Raw genomic sequence first — 19,451 nt, forward strand, 5'->3', positions numbered from 1 at the left:
CACATTTCAACAAATTGCTATGTTATGAAATTAAACCCGTTTGCAATGGTAAGTTTAAAGAGAGATGGCAAGAATTCAGGAAAACTGTGTTTATTAAGGGACATTTTAGTGCCAATTAACCTTTAATTTAAATATGCAGATCTTGGGAAAATCCTTGTTGGGGGAAGGAGAATCTAATTCAGATTTTAGACATCCAAATGAGCTAATGCTGAAGACACAATGTGGATGTTTTCACTTGCACGACTATTCACTTGTTGCTTACGACACAAACCACCCATCGCATATCTAACCATAACAATAAACTTCTATGAGGAAAAGAAGGAGAATGCTTACATCGTAGCAGCCAAATTTGTTGTAGATATTAGCAGTGGCACCCTGTATGGGAAAAAAAAACAGAGAACTAATATGATTCTTTGTTTTGGTCTGCTGGTAAATGGAATTTAATGGCATACAGTAATATGGGTTCTGACAGCTGAAGTGGATGCAGGGGGAGGGTGAAGGTTGAATATATACAGAATACAGAACTCCCACAAAGGCTGCCTAGATTTTCAACTGCAATAATTGCACAGGGACAAGGTTTTAAATGAGAACAGAAAAATGTCTGCTTACCGCAAGGCATCCACCGCCTTTCTTGACACCTCCTTGGTACACTATAACTCCCTGTAAAGGAAGTAAGGACAGGTTATTTCTTTGTCAAACACTTTATTCAATGCAGGCACAGAAAACTGCAGTGTCTTCATCGCAATCCATCCAGTTTGGAGGGAATGGGGAAGCCTGCTTGAGAGTACAGCTGCTGTCCTTGGGAGCAACACGTGAAATCTGCAAAGACAAGACCCTGGAAACTGTATTGGTGTAAAGGGGAGAATGAAACCCACTGAACGCTTCAAGTGCCTTCCTGACACAGGTGAAGGACAAGAAGAGCTTTCATTTTCCTCTGTTCAGTCCTTCATCCTCTTGCTCTTCATCCTCTTGCTCTAAATGACTAATTCACAACCGGGGCTAAGTGACATGGTATCTTGGAGATAATGGATGCTTCCAGGTGGGGACTTAATTTGCAAACACGTTGTTGGTATTTTTCAATGTATCAGATTTTCTCCAGAAAGGGTAAATCTACGTAGATTAAATTGGGGTGGGGGTTGGCATTTTGATGCCTTGGTGGGTACCAGCTTGGGGACCCCAGGCTAAAATATTATTAACTGGCCACAGAAGGGGTTGTTCAGGTGAGAAAGAGAAAAGGTGCAGCAGCAGCCCAGAAGCTGGCTCCCTCACATTTATCCTTTAAAAGCCCAAACTGTGGCATCTAATAAAGCAAATACCTTTGGGACAGAATGAGCACTCAAACCTTCCTTTGTGGGTGCCCTTTGTGGAACCGTGCACAGCCCACGTGGGACTCATCAGCTGGTTGAGCTGGCTTGCCTCCCTGTGCTAGTCAGTGGAGGTTCCCGCCAAACCTCAGTTAGCCAATCAGCACTGCAGGGAGGAGGGCCCAGTTGCAATTCCAGCGTCCCCTCTTAAAGGGGTTTGTGAAAAGAGAGTCACTGGCCATACACTGAAAGGTTGTCAGTGAACTCCCCTGCGTTGCAAGGATATGGGCTGGGCTGCCAGCATACACAAGCGTCTTGCTGTGCACCCTCCCATATCCCATTCACCCTGAAGAGCCCCAGTTCCCCCGGCTGGCGGGCTGGGAGGGATACATGCCCAATGCCTAAGCCAAGGTCTTCCTACATCTGAAAGGTTTAATAAAGTTGTGGCCCATTTTTAATTCCATAACACGTTGTCACAAGTCATTATTCCTTCTGGTGGTCTCTTGGGGCCGGGTGTGTGTGTGTGTGTGTGCCTGGGCACGCAAATAGCTTTGAGTGCTGTTAAGATTGGTACATAAATGTGGAAAATATAAGGGCATGTAATGAAACACATGGAAAACAAGGTACTGTGAGAAGAACAAAGGGTGTCAGCAGTGAATTCCTTCCATGCAATTCGCGTCGGACTATGTAGGTGCATATTTTCACAGAACTGCACTAATTCACGCAATCAAGGAGTCACCAGAAGGAATCGTTGTGCTCTTGTTTCTCTGTGTAAGTGTAAATTTCTGCTCTGAGCAGTTGGGTGTGGTTTGCCCAAGACCCAAGATTACAGCAAAGGCAAGTGAGCCTATGGAATTAGTAACATATTGGGGAAAGCAATGTTTACCTGGCCTTGATTGCTACCAAACGTTGAACCCTGTAAAGTAAAAAGGAATGAAAATGTGATGCTCTGTCCCTCAAGCACAACTGTTAAGTAACAGAATTCCCATAACCCTCCTTCATGGCATGAACAAGACGCAATGGGTTATTCAGCTTATCCTGTGTTTTATTTCACATCATTCTGCTGCTCTACATCATTTGAGCGGTAATTCCACCCACTCTCCTTAGGAGTAAACCCTGTTGAACTCAATGGCATTTGCTTCCATGTAAGCAGGCATAACTTACTTGGGCTGCTCACATGATAAATGTGTGTAAAGTTCAAGATAGGGAAGGAGGAGCAATATGGAGAAGGGCCGCGTGTTGCTCAGTGGCAGAACACCTGCACTGAGTGCAGAAGGTCCTGATTCCCAATATTTCCAAATAAAGCTGAAACCCGAGAGGGCCCTCTGCCAGTCAGCTTGATGGGCCAACAGCTTGACTTGGTATAAGGAAACGCCCCATGTTTCAAATATTGGACTCACCTGCCCTAGATTCATGTCTGAGTCTTGTGAACAGAGGCCATGTCTGCTCAACCATAGTCTCCGTTCACAGTACCTCTGTGTGGCATTTTTGTCAGGTATAAATGTTTGTATACACTGACAACAGAAAATAGCAGTGGTAATATTTATAGCAGTAGTCCCAGTATGTATATGGGGTGGCTTGGGGGAAGTGGCAATAGGGAGAGACAGAGACAGAGAGTATGTGTAAAGATAAAGGAAATTTCTTTCAGCAAATAACAGAAAGGCTATCAAAGGGCTAACATTGTCATTTGTGCTGTATATTTTGAAAAAACAAGCACTTACCTGGGCACACTTGCTGCTGCCTACATGAGCTCCTCCCTGTAAGCAATAAAAGGCATTTTATTTTTTTAAGGACTTTTGCAAATGTAGTACAGTTTCAGGTTTAGTGAAGCGGGAGAGGAGAAAGCGCTTTCCCAGGCATTCCAAAGAAAAACAGAAGCAGGAAGATGGAGACAGGAAGTTGGAGTCACCCGCACTTCCTGTTCCTTCCCTTCCCCTCCATTGCATTAGGGCAGACGTAGGCCGAGGTTTCAGCACAAGGAAAGGTGTCAGAGAAGAAAAAACACCGTCATTCTGCCGGCTGAGAACCATTTGCTGCTTTTAAATGCACAGTAATGGACACGATGCATTAAAAAAGCAGTTGTGTCAATAAGGGATATAATGGGAAATAAGGATTCTTACCGGTCCACAGTCTATTTTTATGGTAACGGAAGCTGACTGTAAAGAAACAAAAATAATTACGATTTAGGAAAAGGGCTTGTGCTACAGCTTTTTTTTTTTTTAAGCTGGACGTATCATTGACATAAAAACAAATCATGTGAACAGGTTCTGTATGAGGATCAGAGACAACATAGTGTGTGAACCAGAGGAACATGGGGTGAAACAGCTGTCCCTTCTACAAGTACAGATGTCGTAATCAAAATCATCCTATCTAACCACACAATCCACACTTAGACTTTTCTAGCTGGTTGTGCAATCCGTGGGACTTAAAATTTCGCCATCTGGGCCACATTCCAGTCATAATAATGTAAGGGGGAAGTGCATGTAAACATCAAATATTTATCTGGTCTTTATTTCAGCATACCTTCTTCCTACTTTTTGACGATACATTGGCTTTTTTAGTCTCATCTTCAACTTTTGTCTCATTGGAAAGCTTAGGAAACAGGACTATGCTAGGAACCAGCCAGTACGTTTCAGCATCTTGAAAAACAGTCGCTCTGGAAAGAAAATGCAGTTGTTAATAGGTCATGGTTTGGATCAGAATGGTTTTATTGCTCTAAGGTAGGCTTCCGGGTTGCAGTTTTTCCCATTAAAACCAAATGTATGCATATTTCTTATAATTTTAATGGACTGTTGTTATTCACCAAAACTATTATATCACATGATATGTCACACCATTCTGACATATAAATAACCTGTTGAATCAAAACTCTCCTCCCTCCCTTTTTAATCTCTCCACTTTTCTAATACTGGGTGGGACCACATAACACCGGTCCTGAGGGATCTACATTGGCTCCCAGTACGTTTCCGAGCACAATTCAAAGAGTTGGTGTTGACCTTTAAAGCCCTAAACGGCATCGGTCCAGTATACCTGAAGGAGCACCTCCGCCGAGGGCCTTCTGGCAGTTCTCTCGCTGCGAGAAGCCAAGTTACAGGGAACAGGCAGAGGGCCTTCTCGGTAGTGGCACCCGCCCTGTGGAACGCCCTTCCATCAGATGTCAAGGAAATAAACAGCTATCCTTTTTTAAAAGACATCTGAAGGCAGCCCTGTTTAGGGAGGTTTTTAATATTTAATGCTGTATTGTTTTAATACTCGATTGGGAGCCGCCCAGAGTGGGTTGGGGGACTCAGCCAGATGGGCGGGGTACAAATAATAAGTGTCCAGATGGATCACTATGTCATACGTTGGGCAGCCAGATGAGGGAAGAAGCAAAAAGGAGAGAGCTCTTCCTGAGCCTTTAATAATTGTGCAGAAGGGGGAGTTTCGACAGGTGTGGCTTGCATGTCACACTATTTATATATCTATTGAAAACATGCAACTTTTGCTTGCAGTAAAAAAATAAAGCCCAAGGAATCAAAATAATAATGAAGCTTAATCCTTTCTAATATGCACTTACATAAACTGAACCTTTTTAGCATCAGGTGAAACCCAAAGAGATGATATGTTGTGCTTCTCTTCTGAGCCCTTGTGAATTAATGCTGAATTCTGAAAAATTAAAGACAAATGTTAAGATTATTCATTCATTTTTAGACATTTACTGAACTTGCTTCTTTTAAGGAAATGTCTTAACAGCAGCACTGGAGACAGAACTCCAGTTTACTTTTTGCAAGAGAGCTTTTGTTACTGAGTAGTGTATAAATACAGGTAGGCAAAATAAAAATAGGTACGCACTCCAGAAAATGACAAAACAAGGCATTCAACAGCATTGTAAAGCCTTCTCACATGCTCTTGATGTGCAACTCAAATGTGCTTTTCTGCATTGCTAGTGTTGTATAACAAAATATTCCCATTGTGTTTTCTGCAGAAGCTCATTATTGTGCTTCGCTTTGTGTCAGGACCATATAAGGTTTTTCCCCCCCTAGGTAAGGTTTCTTCTGTCCTTTGTAGAGATCGCCTTACGAAAAATGAGACTATTCCCCATGGGTCGCATGGGGAGCTGGCCATGCTGCAAAACACTGTTTCTGTCAGTTTGAATTGCATCTCCCTAGGGTGCCGTTTTGCTTTCTTTTAAAGTGGTACTAATGGCCCAGCCCTGGGGAATCGCCACGGAGTCATTACAGAGCACACAGAACAGAATGCTACAAGGTTGGAACGATGAATGAAATCCAGTAGTTTGATGCAAACAAAATTACCCTTTCCCCTCAGGTGAACAGTTAACAAGGTGACTTTCCCACCCACTGCATGATCCAGAGCTTTGCACTCCTATGTACAGATCAGGCTCCTGTGAAAATAAATGTCCCCATTTGCTAATTGATTTTAAGAGGCTGAGCCCTGCAAAGGCAGCCCAGTGAGGACAACTGTGCATGTGCAGACACCATACATACCTACGCAGGCTCACATAGTAAGAGAGTGGTGCTTGTTGTCGAAATGTTATTCCCTATTATAAACACATCCCTTCTATATCCTCATCAAGTATAACAGCAGCTGCATTCATTCATAAATATATTGCAACGGTCCAAATAATAATAATAATATATTATTATTATTATTATTATTATTATTATTATTAATACCCCGCCCATCTGGCTGGGTCTCCCCAGCCATTCTGGGCGGCTTCCAACAGAAATATTAAAATACAATAATTTATTAAACATTAAAAGCTTCCCTAAACAGGGGTGCCTTCAGATGTCCTCTAAAAGTCTGGTAGTTGTTTTTCTCTTTGACATCTGATGGGAGGGCGTTCCACAGGGCGGGTGCCACTGCCGAGAAGACCCTCTGCCTGGTTCCCTGTAACTTGGCTTCTCGCAACGAGGGAACCACCAGAAAGCCCTCGGCACTGGACCTCAGTGTCCAGGCAGAACGATGGAGGTGGAAATTTATTCTTGGGGAAAATACACTGCTTATTTCCCAGCTATTGCGAAAGTGATTCGTTTATTACTGCCATTCTGGGCCCTGGGGTTAAATCAATGGTTATCTTCCCAGCTCTGACTGATGTCCAGTGTGCAGTTTGGTTCCATTGGGTTGTCCAAGGGATTGTTTGTTTGGACTGACTCTATGGTCCCCATGCTTTTTTTTTGTATGCAGGCAATAACAACATGGCTTCCTGAGAATGTTGAAACAAAGCGGGGGTGGGGAATCCTTGGTAATCCAAGTATATGATGTTGAGTGGATCATGCCATCTACATGTCTGTTGGCCCATCCCATCTTACACTGAACTTCATTCAACAAGGATTTTACCATGAATCGACCACAAAATCTATCATGGAAAGCAGTACTGTCTGAATTCTTCTAAGGGTAGTGTATTACAACTTTGCTTTAATCCATTTCTCTGTTTGAGCAGGATCATAATTTCTAACCTTAGGAGAATTCAGACAAGGATCCCACCCACTAAGAATCCTTTATCATGTAGCTTATTGTGTAATGTACCAGGCAGATTTCCTCCAAATGGGACCAACAAATTCAACCATGTTAAATAGCCAAGCTGAAGGAGTAAGCACATACCGTCATATTGTAACAGTCATGGGTCTGTGTATTTGGATCTGTGACTTGAAACGAACCAACGGGGATGTTCTTATCAACGTCTCGGGCTTGTAGCATAAACCATTTAAACCCTGATGCTCCTTGTATGTCGACTGGAGAAACACAGAACACGAGAATCATAAGTGTAGCATATTTGGCATTCTGTTTCAATAGCACTGACAATAATACATATATGGATGGTTGGGTTACCCTCACTTACGCCTCTCCACATTGCCTTAATTTCAGTAATATGGGACATTTTTAGCTACCGTAGCTAAATCCATAATATTTCTATTAAAAGCAGAAATAGGAGTTATGCAAGGTATTTTCTGGTTTCCAAATTCCATTCTGGCAAAAAGACCGATGATGGTATGGAGAAAATTCCCTGCTCTACAAGGTGTCCACTACATATCAGTCGCTTACCAGAAGACTACAGAAGCACTATCACGAGTAATTTAAAACAGCCATTTTACAGAAGCATCTCTATAACACCCATTTTGCATGCACAGGTTGTAAAAGCAGGAAAAAATATGGACGCTTTCAGGTAATTAAAGTTATAGTCTATTTTGCTATAGTAATTTGGCATACACACCAACAAGTTGGTCTCATAAGACACATTACCTTTTCATAACTCACCATCCATCTTATTCCAGTCACCTTCTTTCCAAGAAAGTGTTCAGAATAAGAAGGATGGCAAACTATGGCAAAATTCACAGAGAAAGAGAGGACACTTATGTAACATACCTTTCATTTCACTTCCTGGGTCGTACACCTCCGATGGCACAGAAATGGAATAGGGCAATTCAGATTCCTGAGGCTGAGTTGGGTCGTCGGGCAACAGAGTTCCACAATCTATTGAAAAATTCTTGTACGTAACGCTGAAGACTCTTGACATGAAGATGCCACAGAGCAGAAACACAACCAAGTGGCACCTCTCCATCTTGAGGAGGAACAGAGAACAAGAAATAGGTGAGCAGAAGACTAGTGACCAAAGCAGTAAGCAAACACAAATGGCATGACTCTTGTAGTAGCCAACCTCTTGGGTCAAAGTACAAGGTGATGTCACTCTGATACACTACAGTACACCTGGAGTCCACCATGGGCCAAGGCAATTTTGGCAGTAAGTAAAGGGCTGGAGTGGAAGCTGTCATTTTATTGAGGGACCCAAGGAAACATAGAGAAGTTTACTAAGCAGAGACAGTATGGTCTCATTACAACAGCTTCAACCTCAGACTGAGTCCTACCAGAACCTTTCTGGTCTAGCTTGTGTTCAGAGCGAGCTTGAATCCTACATAACATCTCAGCTGGAACTAGTCCAGATTCTAGTATCCTAGAACCAACTAGGAAAACACGGAGTGTGCTATGTCAGTTGTGGTACCTTGCATTGCATGTTGGCCACTCACATTACAGGATGATGATAACAAAACACCCTGCAAAGGCATCATCTTTCAGGTGGGTCACCTGTATGCAATATCTATTCTGCATAGTCATCAAGCCTGACTGTCCTGATTAAGAAGGTGGCTGAGGGTGTTTTCATACGTTGAGTTTAAATTGGCTTGCCCTGAAATCAATGCCTAATGTGAATGCAAAACTGGCAATGATCAGAACAGGCATTCCATTTCTCCTTCTCAGCTTATTGCCTTTGAACAATGGCACAAATGGTGCACGAAGGCTTCAATGCACATTTGATTTCCTTGTGTGCAGTCTTAAGGTATATTGACTTAATCGACACAAAACTATATTAAATTCAAAATGAGGAATAGCCGGCTAAGTTATTCTTTGTTATGGAGTTAAGAATAAGGTTCAGAAGTTATAAAGGACAGAAAAGCATGAAAATCAGTTATGATGATGATGCACAAAAAGCTGGTATCATTTTAGGTTTTTATCATCTAAGCCAATGCTAAGCAACTGTAAAACTTCATTGTGTATAATTCTAGACAATGAAAATGAATGAGCATTTTCTGCCTCAATTAAAAATGTAACTGAAAGGCATATCCATTTTCAGCTATTCTGAAAGGATCTCAGCCAAAAAGGGGAGACAACTGATCCCAACAGCCACCAAAGATAGTGCAAGCAGCAAATTGAGCAGTACATTAAAAATATGTGAATTTTATTAAATTAAATAATTAATATTAAGGGGAAAGAAAACCAGCAAATGTAGTAGCAGTTTAACTAGAGGATAGAAATGGGATCTGCTCAGTGGGCCAAATCCCTAATTTCCGCATCCCCAGTGAATCACCTTTGACAGCTGAGCAGAACGACTCCCCAGTTAATAATAATAATAATAATAATAATAATAATAATACTTCTACACCACCCTATACCTGAAATCACCAGCCATCATAATGCCACCAGGTGATTGACACATGTCAAATTCAAAGCAACTACCGATCAACCGAAGCCCATTTATGGGAAGTGATTTGGATTCAACTGTGTGCATCTTTTTACCCCAAGAAGGTTTTGTAAGAAAGGCTGGACAGGAATTCTTTTAAAGAATGCTGTGGTTTCATGACAGCCTTCTCTAAGCTGTTAATCACATGGCCTTAACAATTATGACTGCTTTCACCTTTTGCATCATATGTGCAGTAAATCCACTGAAATCTTTTAACACATAGATCCTTAGAAAGCAACCCAACTTGATGTTTCACCTTAAGTGAACGATCCTCTTTTCTGTTGTCCTGATTCTTATTTATGAGGACTCACATCAGCTGAGAACCTGCACTGACATGTTTGATTCAGAACTCAGGGCACATTAATTTCCTTTAAAGGATTCCATTCATCCTCAGCATAGCCTGATCCTTCCCATACCCACTGGAAAGCTACTCTTATATCCTTCATTTAATACTCTTCAGAACATGGAAGAGGGGGACATTTGCAGGGCCTGACAATGAGCATAGCCACACTTCCTCTTGTCCTGCTGCTTCCCTCCCTCCACCGGGGGAACCCACTCAATCAGAGCAAATGGCAATTCGGGTTTTCTCCGGATTGACGTTTGCTCTGAGTTAGCACTAAAGAGTGGGTTTTCCCTGGGAAAGGAGCGGGGCAAGGGGGAAACCACTCAGACTCATGCTTTCTAGGCACAGGAGAAGCAGAAGTGTGGAGGAGAAGCCCAATGTTCAACATTCTGTTGCTTTTTAGGTACAATTTTTTCAGATGGACAGATGAAGAGATCCACATAGGCTTATGGAAAAAGGAGATTTTCCACATGTAGGGCTCATCCACACTTCTGTTTGCCCTGTCCCATTAATTCCTGGGGAAAGCAGTGGGACAAAAGAACAACATTATGGACCCATGCCTAGAAAGCAGAAGTGTGGATGAGCCCTTATATAGCATACTGGATGTACTCGGTGTTGTATTCACTCATTACATCTCTACAAGCATGCCACATGGTCCCTAACTGGAGCCTGCGTCAATTCCCCTGACTGTCCACATGGCAAAAAAGGGGGGTGGGTGCTTTTTTTAGCAGGACCTGCATAGGAGACACTGCTTGCCAAGTCCCTGTGCAATGTCCACACAAGGTTCTACGCTTTCAAGGTGGAGGAAAGTTTCCTGAAGCAAAGCGAAAGGAATTCACGCGCCGTTGGATCCTATGAAAATCACAAAGCGGCATGTAATTCGGTGGTTTTTTTGCACTTAGCAGCAATATAGAACCACTGTTAAAGGCAAGGGATGTGATGGGTCCAATGAAAAGTGGCTGCAGAGCAAGCTACAGCTCTATGTTATATACGGGAGGGGCGGGCTAAGCCTGCTCCCTAGTGGCCCATGCCCACTTGTGATTCGCTGATTAGGTGATCGGGCGGGACTAGTTATGCAGGCAGCAAGCTTAATCCCAGAGGCTTCCTTTGCTGCCTAGGAAACGGTCCCTGGGACTTCCCATGTTGGATTCCAGTGCGCACAGGAATGGCAGCCTGTAATGGCGCCCATCAGAGAGGGTGAGTGGACATAGAACCACCGATAAAGACAATGAATGCTATGGATGTCAGTGGGCTGCAGATGGCTTCCATGATATAGCTGAACAGCAGCAACTTTTCAGGTTCCAAATCATGGGAAAAGAGGGACATAGAAGTACAGTAGTTTGCACTTTTTCTTTGTAATTTCTGAAACGAGTGCTTTCTTAATGTGTGAGAGATTTTGAACCAACAAGAGATCAATGCATCTATTGTGGCATGAGTTTTAGTAGGAAAAAACCTACCCCCATGAGACAGATGCCATGAAGGAGACGGTGAAAGTGAACGTGCACCTACACAAACACACAGAGGGACCCAGTTTGCAAAAAATGTTTGCAAAGGGCATGAATAACAAAAACAGAATCATCATACATGAATTGATCAACAGAAGTAAAGCAGAATCGGATCAGTGAGGGGCATCAACAAGATCTAGGTGTGACCAAGCCCATCTTCTGAGCCCCATTTCAGATATTACAAAGGAGTATGGGTGAGTTGTGCTTCCCCATCCTCTGCTTAACACCACTTCGGCAAGTTCAAATCCCAAAGCTAGCAAACAAGATCCATGGACTGCTGTGTTTTAGGTTCACAAGCTTAAGTGACAACAGAAACCAAGCAGCCATGGGAACAAGTCACAGTGTCAGCAGAAAAAGGAGGAGGTTGCAAAGGCTGTGATGAAAGAACTGAGTCATGCCAGGGGAACAGCCCAGGAGGACCTGCTTAAGTTTTGCCGTTGTCACAATCGATGCAAGGTAGTGAGCAATCAGACGCCTGGGGGAACAATGACCATCCCTATGATACAAAAGGGATGGCGACTGTTTCGCTCTCGGATGCCAAGGGAACCCATTCACATGGGATGTTCCGCGTGGATTTATGTTCAGGTATCAGTGTGGTAGGTGTGGTTGCTGGCTTTCCTGTGGGTATATCCACTTGACCCACCTCTAATTAAATCTTAAGTATGGCATGTGGGTGCCGCTCTTTTAAGTGCTGTGATAAACAGCGATTTCGTATGAGCTAGTCTCTGTGTTGTTGAGATCTTTCCCTCTGACTCATAACTCCTAAGTAATGAGCTGCTCTGCTCTGTTCTGAAATGTGGCATTTAAATTGGACAGGTTTGGGGAAATGGGAGCTTTGAAATAATTCTAAACCTGAACTTTGTACTATCTTCCTTTCTTCCTTTCTTCTTGACCTGGAGGTGAAAAAGCAAAACACAACGTCCCTGACCATAATCAGCTGAAACGACCACTTCATATACTGCGGTTGTTGGTGTGTGTGCTTTTTAGGTGAGTATAACCCAAGATGGTTTAAGAGTACACATTAAAATTTCAAGCGTAAATGTGATAAACGTCAACATCATTTCAGCTGGCTTTTGTTTCATTTTACATGTGCAGTTAGCATTTGCACATTCTGGTCCTGCAGGGACATGTGGGTGGGGCAGGGGACCCTGTGTCCTTGTTTTTTTCTAAGCAATGGGCTGGGCTGGAGGAGAAGCAATTGCCCACTCTACCCAAAATGGACAGGAGACCCAAGTATGACTGAGAGAGCTTGATTAGCGCATAACTGTTTGGCCATACAGAATTGTACAGAAGAACCAGGTGGCGCTGTGGGTTAAACTACAGAGCCTAGGGTTTGCCGATCAGAAGGTTGGCGGTTCAAATCCCCGCGACGGGGTGTGCTCCCGTTGCTCGGTCCCAGCTCCTGCCAACCTAGCAGTTCGAAAGCACGTCAAACTGCAAGTAGATAAATAGGTACCGCTCCAAGGGGGTAGGTAAACAGCATTTCCGTGCGCTGCTCTGGTTCGCCAGAAGCAGCTTTGTCATGCTGGCCACATGACTTGGAAGCTGTACGCCGGCTCCCTTGGCCAATAACGCGAGATGAGCGCCGCAACCCCAGAGTCGGTCACGATTGGACCTAATGGTCAGGGGTCCCTTTACTTTTACCTTACCAGGATATAGCACCCTCTTATATTCCAAATCAAGACGTGGGAAATTATTTCCCTCTGCAAATCCATATGCCTGACCAACTTTCCAGATCACTTCATGAATTTGATGAAATTTTCTGTAGATCTCAAATGTTTTTGCCACAATAAATGTGATAGACTCTTAGGTTCACCTCCAAACGATCGGTATTTTTGCGGTAGGGATTCGATTGCATGGCAGAAACTAAGTCTTGCACAATTAAAATGGATTAAAATCCTCTGGTGCAACAAATCTCCACTCCCTTTTTTAAAAAAAGGTCTTCTTGCAGTTAGGAAAGCAAAGTGCCCCAAAAAGGATAGGATAGTGATTGGTTGATGGGAAGACATGCAACTTCCCTGCAGGCAAATCAGGATTGAACGCTCTGTTAAAGGTGGACATTGTATAATCTCCATGCAAGCTTTGTGCCCGCAAATCAGGATGAGTGTTCATTAAACAGGAGTCCTAAGATGCCACAGGCCTTTTGATTATATTTGCTACAACAAGCTCACCCCTATTTTATACCATTGCCAATTCCAGAACTCTTGAAGAGGCAGGATGTCGTTGTTCTTTCCAGAACTCTTGAAGAGGCAGGATGTCCCTTGCTCAGTTTTGCTAGGCTGGTTGCTGTGGTAGGTAAGGGTGGCAGCAAGTGGTTTGCTATGTGCTTGCTCTTGCGGAGGACATAGCATTGGTCAGGATCTCAGTCACGGGGATGGGGATCCCCATGTTGGGTCTGGAGGTGATGCACCAAGCAACCCATCATAGCTCCCGTGGAGCTCAGCCTGGTGTCACTCAACTCAGCTTGCCAGCGGGATCCCGTGCCTGGCTTGCACCATATTGGATCCTCCCCATTGGTTAACTCCCATGACATTCCTCAGCTGGCATTCTGGGATGGGCTTTCTGTGAAAAGAACATCAGACGTTCGCAGCAGAGAACATGCCATGCCAACCCCACAATTACCTTGTGGCCTATTTTAACCCACACGTGTGTTTTGGGTCGTATTGTAGCCTGACCTTATCTCTGGAGCAGCTTAATGTTCCCGCCCCACAACTCCTGCACACCCTCTGCTTTTTCTTGCACCAGCGCCACAAGCCACTTCACCTCAGGGAAATGTCTGTAGATGTTTTCATGGCTGCCATGTCCTTCATCTTCTCAACTTTGTGCACCAATGACCTCAGGTCTATCAACTGCCCTTCACACCACTCAGCCTTATTAAAGCTTTCCCTCTTCTCTCTTTCCCTTTCAGCATCTGCTTTCACGTACAAACAAACAAACAAACAACAACAACAACAACACAGCAGCCTTTCCCAGTCAATTTTGTCAGTGATGCTGCTTGAGGAGGGGCTGCAACCAGGGCAGGAAGGAAATATAAAACCAAAACTCCTTTGCACATCGAAACATCCCTGACTTGGGCAACCAGTCAGAGTAAACCTAGACAGCATCTTAAAAAGCAGAGACATCACCTTGCCAACAAAGGTCCGTATAGTTAAAGCTATGGTTTTCCCAGTAGTGATGTATGGAAGTGAGAGCTGGACCATAAAGAAGGCTGATCGCCGAAGAATTGATGCTTTTGAATTATGGTGCTGGAGGAGACTCTTGAGAGTCCCATGGACTGCAAGAAGATCAAACCTATCCATTCTTAAGGAAATCAGCCCTGAGTGCTCACTGGAAGGACAGATCGTGAAGCTGAGGCTCCAATACTTTGGCCACCTCATGAGAAGAGAAGACTCCCTGGAAAAGACCCTGATGTTGGGAAAGATTGAAGGCACAAGGAGAAGGGGACGACAGAGGACGAGATGGTTGGACAGTGTTCTTGAAGCTACCAACATGAGTCTGACCAAACTGCGGGAGGCAGTGGAAGACAGGAGTGCCTGGCGTGCTATGGTCCATGGGGTCACAAAGAGTCGGACACGACTAAATGACTAAACAACAACAACAACAACAAAACCTTCTCTCCAGACTTCTACTATATTCTGCCCTCACAATTACAGAGATTGCTGCTGCCCATGCTGGGCAGTGCCAACACGGTCAAAATTAAAGTTGCACTGAGGGACATAAGAACACAAGAAGGACCTGCTGGATCAGGCCAAAAGGACCGTTTGGTCACACATCTTGTTCTCACAGTAGCCCACCAGGTGCCCATGCAAAATCCACTAGCAACTTGAGTGCAACTTGCATTCTCCCTACCTGCAGCTTCCAGCAACTCGTATCCAGAAGGATATTGCCTCTGACAGTGGAGGCAGAACATCGCCACCAGAGTTGGAACCCCAGATTCTCATTTGTTTGCTCCACATGTCTACCAACCCTGGCTCATACAATTAACAGGTGAGGTGGTAAATATATTCTATATCTACAGTCTATGTTCCACTTCAAATTGCATAGCCAGGGGCTGAATGCCCCTCCATATGCAAAGCAAATATTATTATTATTATTATTATTATTATTATTATTATTATTTATTAATTTATTATTTATACCCCACCCATCTGGCTGGGTTTAGACACACAAAAGTAGATGTTGGGGGAAATGGCTAAAGAATTGTATTTTCCCTGATATTTTAATTTTGCACGCAGTGATTTTCCTTCCACCCACTCATGGGAAGGCATTCAACCATACAATTACTCCCCCACCCCACCCCTCACAACACACACATTATGAAGTTTTACCACTTCACCTACACCAGTTTCAAACTCGTTTCTCGGGGCCACGCTTCAAAATAAAAAGTTGCTTGTGCCCCACACTGATTTTTATTATTATTGATAAGCAAGACAATGGAAAACACAGCTAAGGTTGCGCTCAGTCTGACTTGATGTCCTTCCTCTCATTTTGAAAAGATCTCTATCCATATTCTGCGAATATAAAAAATAATATTTTGATACTACAGTGGAACCTCGGTTTATGAACACCTCGGTTTATGAATTTTCGGTTTATGAACGCCACGGACCCATCTGGAACGGATTAATTCACTTTCCATTACTTTTAATGGGAAAGTTCGCTTCAGTTTATGAACGCTTCAGTTTATGAACAGACTTCCGGAACCAATTACACCCATGTTTCAGTTTATGAACGCTTCAGTTTAAGTACTTCGCGGACCCGTCTGGAACGGATTAATCCACTTTCCATTACTTTCAATGGAAAAGTTCGCTTCAGTTTATGAACGGTTACTCCGCGGACCGTCTGGAACGGATTAATCCACTTTCCATTACTTTCAATGGGAAAGTTCGCTTCAGTTTATGAATGCTTCAGTTTATGAACAGACTTCCGGAACCAATTGTGTTCATAAACCGAGGTACCACTGTATATTACACTGAACTATTTAAATGTTCCTTTGACAATCCTTAATCTTTCTGCCACACTTGCCATCTTCTCTTGCCACACCAGTCTGGCTTGCCAAACCCTTTGAGAACCACTGACACACAGTTTGCTCAGACTGAGGTCTTAACACAGCTGGAACTAATCCACAAATGGTTGTGTTCTTCCATTATAAAAAAATAAGAATCTTGTGCAAAGATACAAAGTGGATATCCTATGCACAAAGTTATCATGTATATCTTTTGCACAATATTACAAAGGATGTTTGCAGGTAATTGTTATTATTATTTTACTTTTTGATTCAGGCCTGAAAATAAATGTTTACCAAATGAAAAGAAATGTTTTCAGAATTTCAGAAAAAAGTATCAGGGAAGGAAAGAATACAGACATTGATTTTGTCCAAACTGTGCAAATGGGAAATAAATGCTGTACTATTTTGTCCTTGTATTGAAAGCATCCCGAGTCTTATTGGCCTCAACCACACCACTGTCAAATCATTTACCCAAAGCATCATAGCTGCCAAGTTATCCCTTTTTTAAAGGGAAATTCCCTTATGCTGAATAGGCTTCCTCGCGAGAAAAGGGAAAACTTGGCAGCTATGCAAAGCATCCAGCCACTTATAATTTAGCATTACTTGATAGCAATATATATGCTTACATATACAACATTGTTGGGAGCCTCAACTGCAGGCATTAGAAAATTTCATCCCTATGGAGAAAACCTAAATAAGAGCACACTCAAGAAGCAAAAGAAGCCACATGCTTTTTTTTGTTTTTGACATTGTCCCAATTGCACATTTCTCAGCCAGATTTCCACCCAGCTTCAGTATTTCTTAGCACAGCACAACCTTTCCCTTTAGGAATGAAATCACTCTAGAATATCCCGTTAAAGCAAACTGCGGTGACAAAGGGAGCAGGTGAAACCTCTCCTCCTCTCCTCCTTCCCACAAATTCCAAGCAACACACCTTGTTTCTGGAGTGCAGATCAGCTGTGAGCAACCCCTGTGGTCAGTGTGCAGCAAGTGTACAGCCCTGGAGTGCAAGAGCTGAGCTAAGAATGGCAAGGAAAGCCTATCAGAGGTGGGTGGATACACCAATCAGAAGCAGGGCGGAGAAAGGAAGCCAGCCAATCACAGACACTGGTATCACCTCCTCAACAATTAGGACATAGCAGGTGGAATCCTCCATCAAAGTGTGGCAATAAGCATTCGCGCTGTTCATGACTCACTCCTTCTCTGACCTTAAAACCACCTGTGTTGAAACTGGTAGGTTTAAAAATGGAGCCTAGGGAGAGATTTGTTTCTAGCCAAGGCTTCTGGTTGGAATCGAAGAGAAGGCAACAGGAAACCCAAGTGTTTACACATTTTGTTGGCATCTCAAATGAAAAATCATTTTGAACTTTTATCTCTAGGCAAGCATCTTACTGTTACTACTGTATTTCTGTGAAATGAAGACTAGGATATATTTCGGCTTCCCCCTTTCTAGTGTCCAAGTTAAAAACTGTGTTTATATTAAGCTGATTGTATGTCATGAAGTCACTTCAGGAAAATTTACCAAAAGATAAATTTCATATAAAGGAAAGGAAAGGAAGGGAGAAAATTAATATTTACAGGCAACATGACAGAGGCCTATAAACTTTTTTAAAAATATATATATTGTCAGGCCTAGGGGTTTGCAGACAATGGTTTGCAGATCGCTTTAAACCACAGTTAAGGTTAGCTATGATTTTAAAATGAGTGTGTGGCATGCTGGTGCATGAGGCTAAAATTGTGGCTGTTTCGAGGGGCAGATAAAGTGGGGTGCAGAGGGTGCAGGACGCCGCGGGTGTCACCACTGAGGGGGGTGAAAAAATGCCGGGCAGCATTCTGCAGTGCACCCGAGCCACGCATCTCTCCTGGGAGAGACGCGGTGGCTTGGCCACGTGCAGGCTCCGCACTGCCCAAACTGTTCGCCTGCTGCCTCCCCCCAGCTGTAGGGTGGCTGAGTGGGAAGAGGCAGGCAGACTCTGGAGGCCCCGCCCTCACCCCGCCCCCCAGGCGCCCGAGCGGTTTCCTCCGCCGCTGGCTGTTTCACTTCTTTCCTACAGTTGTGTTGCTGCCACAAGCTAAACTATGGTTTGGCTTGGGGTTATGTCCAAAACTGGGCTCATGGTTTGTTACTGCACCCCTCCAAACAAACCATAGTCAGTAATCCAAGAACAAACCTTGGGTATAGATCATAGTTATTTTGCAGAGAGACTAACTACAAAATTTTGAATGTAACACTAGATCAAACCATGGTTTGGCTCCTGAGAGGATATGGGGAGGAGCAAAGCAGTCGTCATGCACCAGTACTCTGCATGTTCACATTTAAACTGTGTTTAACGTGTGCTTTAAAGTGATGTGTAAATTATATTATTAAAGTGATGTGTAAATTACATTTTTATATTTTTATATTTGTATTGAGAAATGTTTTTCTTTCTGACTATTGGTCGAATAAAGTATTTTGATTGATTGAAATTAGGCCAATGTGACCCTGAAAAGGAAATGTTTTTGGTTTGGTTTTGTTTTTTTTTGTTTTAAAAAGCTATATTCACTTTGTGGAAAAAATTGCAACAAGTTGTTAAAAAAGAAATCATGATGATCATTAAGAAATGATGCTCCCTCACCCTCAAAAACCCCAATGCTAGGAATTCTAAAGGCATTAAACACAAATAGGTATATACAGTGGTACCTCGGTTTATGAACACAATTGGTTCTGGAAGTCTGTTCATAAACTGAAGCGTTCATAAACTGAAGCGAACTTTCCCATTGAAAGTAATGGAAAGTGGATTAATCCATTCCAGACGGTCCGCGGAGTAACCGTTCATAAACTGAAGCGAACTTTCCCATTGAAAGTAATGGAAAGTGGATTAATCCGTTCCAGATGGGTCCGCGGAGTACTTAAACTGAAGCGTTCATAAACTGAAACATGGGTGTAATTGGTTCCGGAAGTCTGTTCATAAACTGAAGCGTTCATAAACTGAAGCGAACTTTCCCATTAAAAGTAATGGAAAGTGAATTAATCCGTTCCAGATGGGTCCGCAGCGTTCGTAAACCGAAAATTCATAAACCGAGGTTCCACTGTAGTTAAGAAAAACAAGGCATGGCTAGAACAAAAAATGTAGAGACCGCAACAAGTTAACTGCAGTTAAGTAATCAAAGATATCAAATTGCCAGCAGTTTCAAAATTAGCTGGCCAAAAAATAAGCAAACCTCCTCCTGCCCAAATGCTACCCAAATCTTCTGAATATTCTTTACTCATGCGAAAAAATTGTTTCCAAGAGTCAAACCCATT

The 19,451-nt window shown here is 43.1% G+C and overlaps 1 protein-coding gene across 1 annotated transcript; it reads right to left on the reverse strand.

Annotated features, from left to right (window-relative positions):
- Positions 1–270: 270 nt before the first annotated feature.
- On the reverse strand, positions 271–17,211 carry LOC148684996 (uncharacterized). The gene is made up of 10 exons (XM_088673136.1): positions 17,103–17,211; positions 7,668–7,863; positions 6,906–7,036; positions 4,861–4,949; positions 3,828–3,960; positions 3,425–3,460; positions 3,026–3,061; positions 2,191–2,220; positions 610–660; positions 271–375 (listed from the first exon to the last, which is right to left on the reverse strand). Exons 2-10 carry the CDS (start codon positions 7,861–7,863, stop codon positions 286–288), a joined length of 792 nt encoding a protein of 263 aa, XP_088529262.1. The 5' UTR covers positions 17,103–17,211; the 3' UTR covers positions 271–285.
- Positions 17,212–19,451: the final 2,240 nt, after the last annotated feature.

Source organism: Zootoca vivipara, chromosome 7 (genome assembly GCF_965207765.1).
Source record: "Zootoca vivipara chromosome 7, rZooViv2.hap1.1, whole genome shotgun sequence".
NCBI classification, from domain to species: domain Eukaryota; kingdom Metazoa; phylum Chordata; class Lepidosauria; order Squamata; family Lacertidae; genus Zootoca; species Zootoca vivipara.